The 13,936-nt window shown below is 46.9% G+C and overlaps 1 protein-coding gene across 1 annotated transcript in view; it reads right to left on the bottom strand.

Annotated features, from left to right (window-relative positions):
• Positions 1–13,689, bottom strand: part of CLVS1 (clavesin 1) — a 106,232-nt gene extending 92,543 nt beyond the window's left edge. The window contains exons 1-2 of the mRNA XM_063326949.1: positions 13,210–13,689; positions 420–1,036 (exon numbers count right to left, since the gene is read on the bottom strand). Of these exons, the coding sequence (XP_063183019.1) occupies positions 420–808 (389 nt within the window). The 5' untranslated portion in view covers positions 809–1,036; positions 13,210–13,689. The remainder of the gene's footprint in view (positions 1–419; positions 1,037–13,209) is intronic.
• Between the last annotated feature and the right edge of the window lie 247 nt (positions 13,690–13,936).

Raw genomic sequence — 13,936 nt, 5'->3', positions numbered from 1 at the left:
AGATTTAGATTAGATATTACGAAGAAATTCTTTACTGTGAGGGTGGTGAGGCACTGGAACAGGTTGCTCAGAGGAGTTGTGGATGCCCCATGCCTCAAAGTGTTCAAGATTAGACTAGATGGGTCTTTGAGTAACCAGGTCTAGTGGTAGGTGTCCCTGCCCATGCCATCTAGAACTACATAATCTTTAAGGTCCCGTGCAACCCAAATTCTATGATTCCGTATACCTTTATCTCTCATTGGTATTATGTCTGAAGAATGAGAGGTGATCAAATCAAATGAAATTTTTAGTGAAATGGACTCATGGTTACAAAATATTTTACTGAAAATGGCCTTGCTGCTTCAAGTATGGGCACATATATTCCATTACAAGTTGAGTGTGAGTGTATGTAAAAATATAAGGACACTATCTACATTTACCTACTCTGATCCCAGTTGGCTGCAAAAAGCAGAAGAATCTTCCTGCCACAGTGGTCCCGATTTTCCAGTACTCCCGGGAACCCATCTGTCAGAGCTCGTTTGATTCCTGGATCATCAGCCTTGAAGTTTTTAAACATATCCAGATTTAATTGGCGATACTGGAAGTACTGAGCCAGCAGTCTGAAGGCCTCAGTTTGGTGAAACTTTCTGGCTCGGAGAAATCTCAAGATGAAGGCATCATCTGTACGTAAAAACCCAATGTCAGGCCTTGTGATGATCATGTCCCTGACTTGCTGGATATCCTGATGCAAAATGTCTGGGTTTTCATTCAGTTCCAGACGGGCTTTCTCTATAGTCTCTGGACTAAGTCCAGCCTGTAAGTGGGTCATCTCTGCAAAACACCGTTTTCCAAATTCTTAACTTCAGATGTTTTAGTGGGAGAAGTGCTGATCCCATTCAATTGATGTGAGCGTGAGCCATTCAGAAGCTTTTTGCTATCGAGCTGATATTTAACAAATGAAAGCGAAGGGCTTTTCTTATTCTTGCAGAAAGAGTAACAGGCAGTTCACATGTAGAATAATCCATCCAAAGGAAAGTGTTGTTTATTCCATAACTTACTAAAAGAAAAAGCAAATATATAAAAGAAAGATTAAATACATATATAAAGCCTACAGGAATGCTTTTCTGAACTTTATATACCAATAAAATTGCTTTGTGTGCTTCATATGTAAGAGGATACCAGTCAAATAATTTCAGAATGGGTGCATTTGAGATAAGGCAGTCACTGACTTCTTGAATGTATATATTCAAGCTTTCAGGAAGGCAATCTTATTAACTGATAATTAATACTAAGCTGTATCAGCGTATTATTAGAATATATTTTGCAAAATTTTCTTACAAAAGTGTGGGGGTTCCAGCATCCCATAATTCCAAGCCCAGAATGACAAAAGCAAAAATAATAGTAATTTTTTTCCACTCCTAACACAAGCTACATTTCAGCTTCCTAAGTATGCATATTTACACTTATCATATCAAGTATAACAACTGTTGATTTGGTTTTATCACCCTTACTATCAGCTTGTAGCTTCCCCTGAATTAGCCTCCGATCTAATAGTAAAACAGATTTTTTAAAAAAACAAACTCTACCGACATCAGGGGTATTTTCTACTTGGTAAAACCTCACTGAAAATATTTCCCATTGAGATTTAATACATCTTCATGGGAAACTTCCCATGAATAAAGCGTTTGACGAATCTAATCTGACAGGGTTGGTGTTTTAGTTGAAAAGAGATGTATTTTATTCCAAATTCTTTTTTCAGTATCTTTCCTGAATACCTAGTTCTGAATTTCATTTTCATTCCTGTACTTTATCTAGAATTTGTTTTTACAAGTATTAGAAGAAAAGCTGCTTAAGCTGTTATGTATGAGCAAAATGGTACAGTGAATCTCTTACATTTCAGTGACATAATTAGCAAGAGGCTGTCATCGAAGTCTGTGTAGTTACACTTGTGTGAAAAAAGATCAAGGTCTGTTCCAATGTGAAATGTGTGTGAGGAAAGATCAAGATCCATCCAATTTTTCAGCCATCAAAAAAACAGACAAGCAAACAAAAACCCCCACTGCTAAACTGATCTCTCTCTCTAATTTCTGAAAACAAAAAATTGGTTTTAAAAATTAAAAGAGAATCCCTCAGTGAAAGACATACATTATTGTATTTGGAGAAAGCTGTTTGGAAAGTTATGAATTATTTACAGCAAAACAACCATTTCACTCAGCCGCTCCCCCGGGTTCAGCGTTCTCATATCAAACAAAGGGGAGAGCAGTAGCCAGAGCATTTCTTCTTCCAGGAGCTGCTCAAAGTTACATTGCAGGACCTGGAAGCCAACCAGCACAAGGGATGCCCAAGTTCCCTGTTTTTCAAGCTTGCATGTCATTGATAAAAACTACATTTTAGATGCCACAGCTGCAGCCCCGAGATGAGATCCCTAAATTTGAATACAGACGTTTTCTGCATATTTGCTTAAAGGACATTTGTGGCAGGAGATAAGCTTTTAATTCAACAGCAATGTGCATTAGACTTGTCTGTGGGTGATACAGAGGAGAGTTTGTTCAGCAGTCTCTTTCTGTATTCACTGTGGAGCTGGAGTTACAAAGAGCTACCTGCAGGGCAGTGTAACTGGTTATTCATCAGCCTGGGAAAACTTGGGAAAAGGCAAACCTGGGAGGAAAGAAGGCTGGCTGCCTTTGACAAGTCACTATGGAGTGCAAATGACTCCAGAAAAGCAAGCCCTGAAGTTCTGAGGGGGCAACCTATGGGTGCAAGTTGTTAAATTCTTAAAGAAATTAGAGTTGTATTAAAGGTGAACACATAAAGTAACAGTTATTTGCTCTCTTCTCACCTCTATTAGACCAAATTAGGAGAATCTGATGGTATCAACTGAATTCCACTAATGTAAAACTGATGTAGGCCATGGGAAAATCAGGCCAATATTTTGTGCTTAAGATCTCAAATTAATGGTGGCATTAACATTTTCTTGCATAAATCATGTTTTTAGTTACAATTGCCTCCATGAACTTGTTAGAGGAACTTGGTTTATTTAAGTGTGGCACGATCATTGGGGGAGTGTAGTGTAAGGATTGGTTCTCTCCTAGTTTTAACAGCAAGTCATAAGGAGGCTGGTTGTGCTTGAGGGTGGTCAGCAGAGGGGTGGAAGCAAGGAGCTTATCTAAGGTCTGCATCATATCTGGTTCAGGGCTCAGTATGAATTCAAACACCTTTAGAACTTCTGTGTCTTAGAATTTTAGAATCATAGAATCATAGGATGGTTTGGGTTGGAAGGGACCTTTAAAGGTCATCTAGACCAACCCCCCTGCAATAGGTAAGGCATCTTTCACTGGATCAGGTTGCTCAGAGCCCCATCCAGCCTGACCTTGAACACTTCCAGGGATGTGGCATCCACAACTTCTCTTGGCGACCCGTTCCAATGTCTCACCACCCTCAGAGTAAAAAATTTCATCTTTATATCCAAGCGTTAGCCCATGTCCTGTCACTACAGACCCTGGCAAAAGCTCTCTTTTTTTCTTATAAGCCCCCTTTAAGTACTGAAAGGCTGCAATAAGGTCTCCCTGAAGCCTTCTCTTCTCCAGGCTGAACAACCCCAACTCTCCCAGCCTTTCTTCATAGGAGAGGTGTTTCAGCCCCCCGACCTTTTTTGTGGCCCTCCCCTGGACCCATTCTAACAGGTCCAAGGACTTGTGGCAGTTAGCTGTGGCCCCCCAGTGGGTTCATCCATTTTCTGAGAGTTTATGGGAGTATCACTGTCCCTTCCTCTGCTCCTTTTAGAGTCACGGAATCATAGAATCATTTAGGTTGTAAAAGACCTTTAAGATCATCAAGTCTAACCACTAACCTAGCACTGCCAAGTCCACCACCAAACCATGTCCCTAAGCACAACATATACACTTCTTTTAAATACCTCCAGGGATGGTACCTCAACCACTTCCCTGGGCAGCCTCTTCCAATGCTTGAAAGCCCTTTCAGTGAAGACATTTTTGCTAATATTCATCCTAAACCTACCCTGGCGCAACTTGAGGCTGTTTCTTCTTGTCCTATTGTTTGTTACTTAGGTGAAGAGATCAACAGCCACCTCGCTACAACTTCCTTTCACGTGTTGAGTTGTAGAGGGCAATAAGGTCCCCCCTCAGCCTCCTCTTCTCCAGGCTAAACCACCCCAGTTCCCTCAGCTCGTCCTCATAGGACTTGTTCTCTAGACTCCTCGCCAGCTTTGTTGCCCTTCTCTGGACATGCTTCAGCACCTTAATGTCTTTCTTGTAGTGAGGGGCCCAAAATCAAACACAGTATTCATGGTGCGGCCTCACCAGTGCCAAGTACAGGGGAAAAACCACTTCCCTAGTCCTGTTGGCCTCACTGTTCTAACTCCCATCTCCACCAAGATGCTTCTTTGGAAATATGGCAAATTCATTAAGGGTCAACTGCAGTCTAATCCAGAAGAAAACAGGGTTACACCAAGAAGACAAAATCTGGCCCTTCAGATTTTCTTATAGGATCCCCAAGCATTTATTCTCAAAAATTATGCTACTTATTAAAGTTTCATACTGTTTTTACCTTATTTAAATGGATTAGCACCCTTCATGCCCAGGATGATCCCAAGGTGAGGGAGATACTGTCCTCTCTTGTCAGATGTTGTTGCCAAAAAGCAACTTACAAATACTCAGTCTAACAAAAGATATATTTTTAAGGGATTTCAGAGTTTTCTGATAGTTATCTGAGCTATAGCCATGGGTTACAGTTTACAGGAGGGTCTCTATAGATTACCTGATTATCAGCTGGAACAGACTTTGCACTAAAATACTTTATTGGCGTAAAGTTATATATTGCAAAATAATCCAAAATATGTATGAACAATGTTGTCTCTATCTGAATCATAACACAAATCACGGGGTTAGCACCATTGACTTCATTGACATCAGTGGATGATTTGGTTCTCCCACTGCTTACCCTGACAATAAATTTAATGCACCATAGCTACCTAGTTTAATTGTCATTGTGCTTTCTCAAATGGTGCTGATTTATTCTGATTCCCAAAGGTATAACAGAAGCACTTTCTCCATTTTCACCCCCTCCCACACATGGCAATTTCTTCTTCTCTTCTGGTGTTCTGTACAACTCTGATCCATCTGCCAATTTTTCAGATGTTTACATCTTTGTTCTGCCTTTTTTTTTTTCCCAAATGAAGACGCAGGCCTTTTTTTTCCCTATCTTGAATATTATCACTGCATGTTGGCACACTAGACTCTTTGTAATAGTCTCAACAGCTGTTTTTCTGTGTTGTGACTCTTTGTTCCCAAAGGACTATTTGCTCTCCTAATGTCTTTTCGCAGCCACTTACAATAAATCATCCCTCCAAAGGAACAAAACCCAGCTTTAAACAAGGAAAAATAATTAACAGAGGTTTGAAACACAACATATTAATATGGAAAAAAAAGGGAAATGTCCACCAAAATTGTGGTGTCACATGCCATTTCAGCTTATTCATTTTCACTCCCAACAAGAGAATGACAAGGGACAGAGAGTGGCTTTAGGATGGGTAAAATACTGAAAATGTAGAATCATAGAATTGCCTGGGTTGGAAGGGACCTTCAGGCAAACAGTTTATATTCTTGACTGACCCTCAAAAATAAGATCTAATTAATAATAAAATTTATAGTAATACTTAATAATTAATTAAAATAAAAATAATATCTTAAGGAAGTATGTATAGCAATTTCCATCCAAAGATCTTAACATGCTTTACTGCTCTCTTTTCAATGACAGCTTCTGGGTCAGCATTCAATCCCTATTTGCTTTACATCCCCTGGAAAATTGGCCAAAACCTGCTCTCAGTGATGACAACGCTTGTCTGGATCATTTTGTTCCTGTCCGCTTAGCTGTCCCTGCAACACCATTTGCCTCTTGAAACATTGTCCTCGTGTCCATTTGGCACATCCCCATCCACTTCAGTTCCAGAAAGTTTTTAGTTGCCTCTGTCTACCGAGTGGTTTCCATTCAGTCCAAAGCTATATGCCATGTGAAATTTTGTTACCGCAGCTTTCAAACAAGGAATGCACTAGGGTTTGATCCTCACCTGGTATTAATAGGAATCACTGTTATGATTTGTCTCATTATATAATTCCTAACTCCTAGCGTTCATACAGATATTAGCTGCTAAAATCATGCCAGAAAAGAAGGGAGTGGGCAGGGAGGGAGGGAAAATGGTAATCTAGAATGACTTCATCTCAGAGTGTGGGTGTCATCTCATTAAATTGCTTTTTAAAAAATATTTTGATGTTAACTGCGGAAAACATCTTGGGGCTATGTTCTGCTTATCAGGGATTGCTCCAAAAGGGCAGGGGAGGATGAATCCATAGCTGTACTTACAGGAATGGCTCCTATGGCACTTTGTGACCTTATGGTACCTTAGGAGGAACCCGCACTACAAACCGAGTGCTCGGACATAGAAAGGGACATACCCCAGCTCCGTAAATTAATTTCAAAAGAGTGATGAGAAAAACTGGCTCTCGTCCTTGGCTGCTGGATCCTGGCATCTTTCACAGACACTGGGGAGAAGTACAGCCCTGAGTGATTTGCCTGAGGTCACAGAGGACACATTTCAAAACGCTGGGAACAGACCATATGTCTCCTGAGCTTGAGCCTCAAGCTTGCACGTTAACATCTGGGCAATCTTTCCCTCCTATTCATAATTCTCTGCATCACGAGAAAAGTGTCAATCCATGTTGCACAGAAGGAAATGGAGAAGTAGACTGCAGCTTTCCCAGCGTCCCCAGTGTAATCCCCCTAAGCACAATCAGGAGCCCAAAAGTGTACCATTTCTTTATGTTTTTGCCAAGAGCAATCCTGCTCTGGGGGAACCTGACAGGTCTATCTCTCATCTCAAGTCCAATAGCCCAACTGCTGCTTATATTATCACAGAATCACAGAACGGCTGAGACTGGAGGTCATCTGGTCCAACCCTCCTGCTCAAGCGGGGTGACCCAGCGCAGGTTGCCCAGGACCATGTCCAGACAGTTTTTGAATATCTCCTAGGATGGAGACTCCACAACCTCTCTGGACAACCTGTGTCAGTGCTTGGTCACCCTCACAGTGAAAAGGAGTTTTCCAATGTTCAGAGGGAAGGTTGCCCGTTGCCCCTGGTCCTGTCACTGGGCACCACAGAAAAGAGCCTGGTTCCATCTTCTTTGCACCTTCCCTTCAGGTATTTGCACAGATTGATGAGCTACCCCTGAGCCTGCTCTTCTCCAGGCTGAACAGTCCCAGCTCTCTGGGATGCTCCAGTCATTTAATCATCCTTGTGGTCATTCATTGGACTTTCTCCAGTATGTCCATGTCTCTCTTGTACTGGGGAGCCCAGAACTGGATAAAGTTCTTCAGGTGTGGTCTCACCAGTCCTGACTGTTATGAACATCCCCTGCTTCCTTGTAGACCTTCCCTAAGGGATTATATTCTCCCAGTCGACCTAAATGAGTTAAATATTGCAAGCCTTTCTCCTGCGAGTCCTAGAGCTCCTGTAAACCTTCACTAGGGAATTGTTGCTTCTCTTCAATATGAAAATAGGGAACATTTGTGACTGTAACAGCTGTGTGGAGAATTTGATGGTTTCTCACACTTTCTCAGGATGCAATCTCCTCGCTCAGGTACAAAAACTAACATTTCTTTCAGTTCAGTAAAAACAATACGTCACAGATTCCTATTCGCCTCATATTACAGTCTCCTTGTCAGCTTAAGTCAGTTACAGGTTACCCTCGGGCCACATCTATCTGTCCAGTGGTGGTAATTTAGCCATGGCACAACACAAAACATGGCAGCAACTTAACCGATCTTTGTAGCTCTCTGCACAGTACGTAGGGCAGACACATCTGCAACACCCACCTGCATTTGTCTTGCTGTTGCTACAAGCTGACCGGCATGAGGAGACACTGACAAGGTTGTCTAATAGATGTAAAATTAAAAAATTTCCTCATTATCTTTTGACCTGAAATGTCCAAAACTTATTGCCTACCTGAATATTAAGGAATAGGACCACGTGCTGAGGAGAACTTAAAGAACTTGTAAATTAAAAAGTTAAAACACCCAGGAACTTAATGAGATTCCTTCAGTATTTCCCCAAATCATAGTTTTAAAGTTTTAAGTGTTCAACAGCCACAGATAAACTGCAAATCCCTATGAAAATGCGAGGCCTGACCTGTGGCATGTCAAAGAAGCAGCAGGCTACAAGGGACTTCCATCTCAGTCATGAACTACTCCAAGTGTCACCATGCCAAAAGCATCCTGCCCACTATTGGACAAAGCGATCACTTTCTCCAAGACTATAGAAATTTCTTGCAGCTGAAATTATCAGCAATATGCAAAACATAAATTCTGACCCCCAAACTTGATAATTAAGTGCAGAAATCTGATAGCACGGGATCATAATATTGGTGCCTGAAAATCCCTAAATGCACTGTAGAAGTTGTGTTCCAACACCTGCACAAAGATATACAGAAGGAACAAAATACATTATCAAGATATTTAGTCCTACATGAAGTTTATCTAATTTTACAGTTCTTTTGCTTCACATTTTTAAAATTAAGTTTCTTTAAAAAAATATGAAATGCAATGGTGATGCCCTATTAGTGGCTGACTTCATTCTGCTTTATACATTAAGACAGAGAAAGGCATCGATCATCCTATGGGGTGGTAGTGGGGCGAGGAAGGGAGGGAGGGAGGGAGGGAGGGAGGGAGGGAGGAAGGAAGGAAGGAAGGAAGGAAGGAAGGAAGGAAGGAAGGAAGGAAGGAAGGAAGGAAGGAAGGAAGGAAGGAAGGGAGGAAGGGAGGAAGGGAGGAAGGAAGGAAGGAAGGAAGGAAGGAAGGAAGGAAGGAAGGAAGGAAGGAAGGAAGGAAGGAAGGAAGGAAGGAAGGAAGGAAGGAAGGAAGGAAGGAAGGAAGGAAGGAAGGAAGGAAGGAAGGAAGGAAGGAAGGAAGGAAGGGAGGAAGGGGAAAAAAAACCCAAAACACAAATACCTAAAACTGTTTGGAAATTCTCAAACTAAATCCTCAGAGCAGCATTAGTTTCAAGAGGGAAAGGACTTACAACTCATCTGCCAAAAACTATGTGAACTTCTACTCACTGAACTTCCGCTCACTGAACTTGCCACTCCATAAAAGACTGAAGTTGCTTCTTTTTTATTTTTTTTTTTTTACCAGTAGGACCCGATTGTCATATCTTGTTTGTGTATGTGCCAGACACCACAGCAATGGGCTGTGAGAGAAAATCATACTTGCTTGCCAAACAATAACACAATTGCTTTAGTAACTGTACACTTAAATTAACACTTGCATTAGTTTACACTCTTAGTTTGAAGAAAATATTCTCCATCCTTTTGTGAGGCTGATGATTTGCATTTTAACTGGCATAGTCCTCTTTTGGAAGATGAGGAGACTGCTGTTACATGTTGCAGTGAAACAACCTCTGCGTTCAAAGCACATGGAGTTTAAAGAATTATGACCCAGTGCTATGGTGTGGATTCTGCAGCTCCTCTGTTGCTGAACTCAATTACACTGCTCACACTACTACTCGGCAGCACTCAGTGCTACTCATTGTAAGAGTATCTCATCTCTGCACCAGAATTTAAGTTAAAAATGGTGATATAAAGTAAGAAGGCTTTTGGCAAAGGTTGTAATATTATTCATTGTTTTGCATATGCCTTGCAAGAGTCTAATTTTTAGAAAATACTCGATAGTTTTCAGAGCTGGATGCACCAACAGAATTCTTAAAATTATTGCCAGCATTTTATAACAGATACATACCAGACCTGATTATGCTGACTACACAAACTGCCCCTGTAAACTTCAAGCTGGGATACAGACTGCAAACCAGGGAAAGCTCTATAAGGTCATCTGACTTTTCATTATATGAGAAAGTAAACTCTTATCTTTGCTATGCAGTACATGGCAAGATACTGCTACATAATATGTCCTTTAGGTGCTGGCATTGCATTAACTTTTAGTAATGGAGAAAATGCATGCTATCATCTGATTACTCAGAAAGCACATGAAAGCAGCCTTTCTGTAATTTAATTTTTCCTTCCAAATATGATCCAGTCACTGTGTAGTGATGGACAATGAGTAGCCATCTGCTCCTTAACTTTGTTATTACTGGTGCTTGTTTAGATTGAGGAATCAGCATTTTGAAAAGGGAAAGCCTCCTTTCTCCTATGACCTTCCTCACCCTCCCAGGATTAAATCAATGCAAACAGAATTAAATTCAGGACAGTAGCATGCATGGGGTTTCTCCAACCGCTATTTGCTTTGTGTTTATTTTCTATATAAAGCCTTCTCTGAAAACCCTGACTGTTTGCAGACACCACAACTTAATTCTTGATTTCCTGCAGCAAAGGATCCACAGGGTAGGCGCAATTCACCTCACTTCTTCCCTGCACACATAATTCAACATTGTTTGCCGTTAGGAAAGCAGAACATTTGACTGACCCAGCACATTCCCTCCTCCCTTTAATCCCTCGTCCCCCTTGGGGTTGAATATACCTGGTCAAAACAGGTATCAATTTACTGAGGAGCAAACAGGTATCTGCTGCTCTTTGACAAGCTCCTATCTGTTGGCACTTGGCTGGAGTCCTTACTTGGTCCCTTAACTCTCCGTTTTAACCCTTTCCTCTTCATCCCCCTCACTTCTCCCCTGCTTTCAAATTGCATCTTGAGTTTCCCTTGCAACTTGTGTTCTTTCCCCTGCTTTGTCCAGCTCCTGAGCTGCTTAGCTGATTTTTCCAGCCCTCATGCCCTCTTTCATGAAGGATTGAGGCTCATGGTGGAGAGGGAAGACAGAAGGGGTTAAGAAGGTGAGGTTAAGAAAATGAGGAATGGGGGGAAACAGGGGCAGGGAGGAAAGGAGACAAGGGAGTGGGGCAAGGAAGAGAGTAGACAGGGAAGGTAGAAAACAGGAAGACAGGAGGTAGAGAAGCAGGGCAAGGAGGACTGGAGGCAGAAGAGGCAGGGGAGATAGGAGGCAGGAAGCAGGAAACAGGGCAGGAAGGAGAGGCAGGGGAAGCAGAGGAGGAAGAGGAGGTAAGGGAAGTAGGGCAAGCAGGGCAGGGAGGAGAAGCAAGGCAGGCAGGGGAAGTAGGATAGGCAGGGATCAGGGTAAGGAAGAGAGGCAGGGCAAACAGGAGATAGGGAAGGAAGCAAGGAGGCAGAGAGAAGTGAGGTAGGACAGGCATGAGAGGCAGCCAGGGGAGGCAGGGAGCAGGATAAGGAAGCAGGGAGGGATCAGGCCAGGTAAGAGGAAGAGAATGGAGGGAGCAGGGAGGGATCAGGCCAGGTGAGAGGAAGAGGATGGAGGGAGCAGGGCAGGAAGGGAGCAGGGAGTCAGGACAGGCAGAGGAGGCAAGCAATGGAGGCAGGGGACATGGAGAGAGGGGAGGGAGTGAGCAGGGGAAGGAGGCAGGCAGGGCAAGCAGAGCAGTCAGGAGGCAGGGAAACAGAGGCAGGACAGGCAGAAGAGGCAGGGAGCAGGAGGCAGAGCAGGCAGGAGGCAGCAGGCAGGGCAGGCAGCACAGGCAGGGAGCTGGGCAGACAGCAGGCAGGGAGCAGGGAAGGCAGGGCAGGCAAGGAGCTGGGCAGGCAGGGAGCTGGGCAGGCAAGGAGCTGAGCAGGCAGGGCAGGCAGGAGGCAGACAAGGCAGGCAGGAATCAGCATGCAGAGAAGGCAGGAGGTAGCAGGCAGACAGGGCAAGCAGGGCAGGCAGACAACAGGGCAGGCAGAGCAGGCAGACAGCAGGGCAGGTAGGAGGCAGCAGGCAAGGCAGGCAGGGCAGGCAGGGAGCAGGGCAGGACAGGAGGCAGCAGTCAGGGCAGGCAGGGAGCAGGGCAGGTAGGAGGGCAGGCAGGGCAGGCAGGAGGCAGGGCAGGCGGGAGTCAGGCAGGGCAGGAGGGGAGCACGGCAGGCAGGAGGCAGGCAGGGCAGGCAGGCAGCAGGGCAGGCAGGAGGCAGGGCAGGAAGGAGACAGGCAGGGCAGGCAGGGAGCAGGGCAGGCAGGAGGCCGGGCAGGCAGGAGGCAGGCAGGGCAGGCAGGGAGCAGGGCAGGCAGGAGGCAGGCAGGACAGGGAGGAGGCAGCAGGCAGGGCAGGCAGGGAGCAGGGCAGGCAGGAGGCAGGCAGGACAGGGAGGAGGCAGCAGGCAGGGCAGGCAGGGAGCAGGGCAGGCAGGAGGCAGGCAGGACAGGGAGGAGGCAGCAGGCAGGGCAGGCAGGGAGCAGGGCAGGCAGGAGGCAGGCAGGACAAGGAGGAGGCAGCAGGCAGGGCAGGCAGGGAGCAGGGCAGGCAGGGAGCAGGGCAGGCAGGAGGCAGGCAGGACAGGGAGGAGGCAGCAGGCAGGGCAGGCAGGGAGCAGGGCAGGCAGGAGGCAGGCAGGACAAGGAGGAGGCAGCAGGCAGGGCAGGCAGGGAGCAGGGCAGGCAGGAGGCCGGGCAGGACAGGGAGGAGGCAGCAGGCAGGGCAGGCAGGGAGCAGGGCAGGCAGGGAGCAGGGCAGGCAGGAGGCAGGCAGGACAGGGAGGAGGCAGCAGGCAGGGCAGGCAGGGAGCAGGGCAGGCAGGAGGCAGGCAGGACAAGGAGGAGGCAGCAGGCAGGGCAGGCAGGGAGCAGGGCAGGCAGGAGGCCGGGCAGGACAGGGAGGAGGCAGCAGGCAGGGCAGGCAGGGAGCAGGGCAGGCAGGGAGCAGGGCAGGCAGGAGGCAGGCAGGACAGGGAGGAGGCAGCAGGCAGGGCAGGCAGGGAGCAGGGCAGGCAGGGAGCAGGGCAGGCAGGAGGCAGGCAGGACAGGGAGGAGGCAGCAGGCAGGGCAGGCAGGGAGCAGGGCAGGCAGGAGGCAGGCAGGACAAGGAGGAGGCAGCAGGCAGGGCAGGCAGGGAGCAGGGCAGGCAGGAGGCCGGGCAGGACAGGGAGGAGGCAGCAGGCAGGGCAGGCAGGGAGCAGGGCAGGCAGGGAGCAGGGCAGGCAGGAGGCAGGCAGGACAGGGAGGAGGCAGCAGGCAGGGCAGGCAGGGAGCAGGGCAGGCAGGAGGCCGGGCAGGGAGCGGCCCCTGCCCGCGGCGCGGCGCGGCTGCGGCCGGAGCTGTCCGCCCGGCGGTGCTGAATCGCCGCAGCCAGGGCCCGGCGGCGCGGGGGGGCCGGGGAGCGCGGAGAGCCGCCCTGCTGCAAAGCGAGAAAAGGCAAATCCAAATACCTGCACAGCGCCAGGCTGCTGCCGTGGGGCGGCGGGGGGCTGCGTGGGACGATTTTTTTTTTTTTTCCCCCTGTAGGTGTCCTTGCTGTTGAGCTGGGTGGGTGAGAAAGATCTCCCGGCTCCCAGGTTCAGGCTCAGATCTCTCTAGAAAACTGTGAATGAGCGAGCGCCAGCTCCACGGGGCTATGATTTTTTTTTTTTTTTTTTTTGGTAGGAGGCGTGTGCACCAAAGCCTGGGTCCTTCTACTCGGCGGCTGCCGTCCCCCTGGGTCCTAAGCCCTCCTGCCGCCCTCCCGGCTGCCTCCCGGCGATCCCGGCGCTCCCAGCCTGCGGGCTCGGCGCACCGCCACCGCCGAGGGAGGGGTGACAAAGGACCTGCGGGCTGCTGACAGCCGGGAAAGCAGCAGCACAGCCGGTTACTGGGAGCTCAGCAGCGCGGGCTTTCGCCTGGTGGCATGGTCTTCACCGCCTCTTCTCTCGCATCGCCCCTTTCCCAGCGAAACTCGTGGAAAGCGCAACCTCCTGCAGCATTTACAGCAGGCACAGAAAGGGTAATCTTCATGGGTCGTGTATTATAGATGGGCTGCCTTAATGAACATGGCAGCCTGGGTTTGTAAGGGAAGTTCTTCTGGGTCGCAATATGGGTACATCTAGCTCAGGGTGCTGTCACCACCAGCAGCCACAGCAAACGCCTAATGAAGAATATAAAAACAGGACAAGCTTCACC

This window comes from Chroicocephalus ridibundus, chromosome 2 (assembly GCF_963924245.1).
Source record: "Chroicocephalus ridibundus chromosome 2, bChrRid1.1, whole genome shotgun sequence".
Taxonomy (NCBI): domain Eukaryota; kingdom Metazoa; phylum Chordata; class Aves; order Charadriiformes; family Laridae; genus Chroicocephalus; species Chroicocephalus ridibundus.
This window is presented reverse-complemented; position numbering and strand designations above follow the sequence as displayed.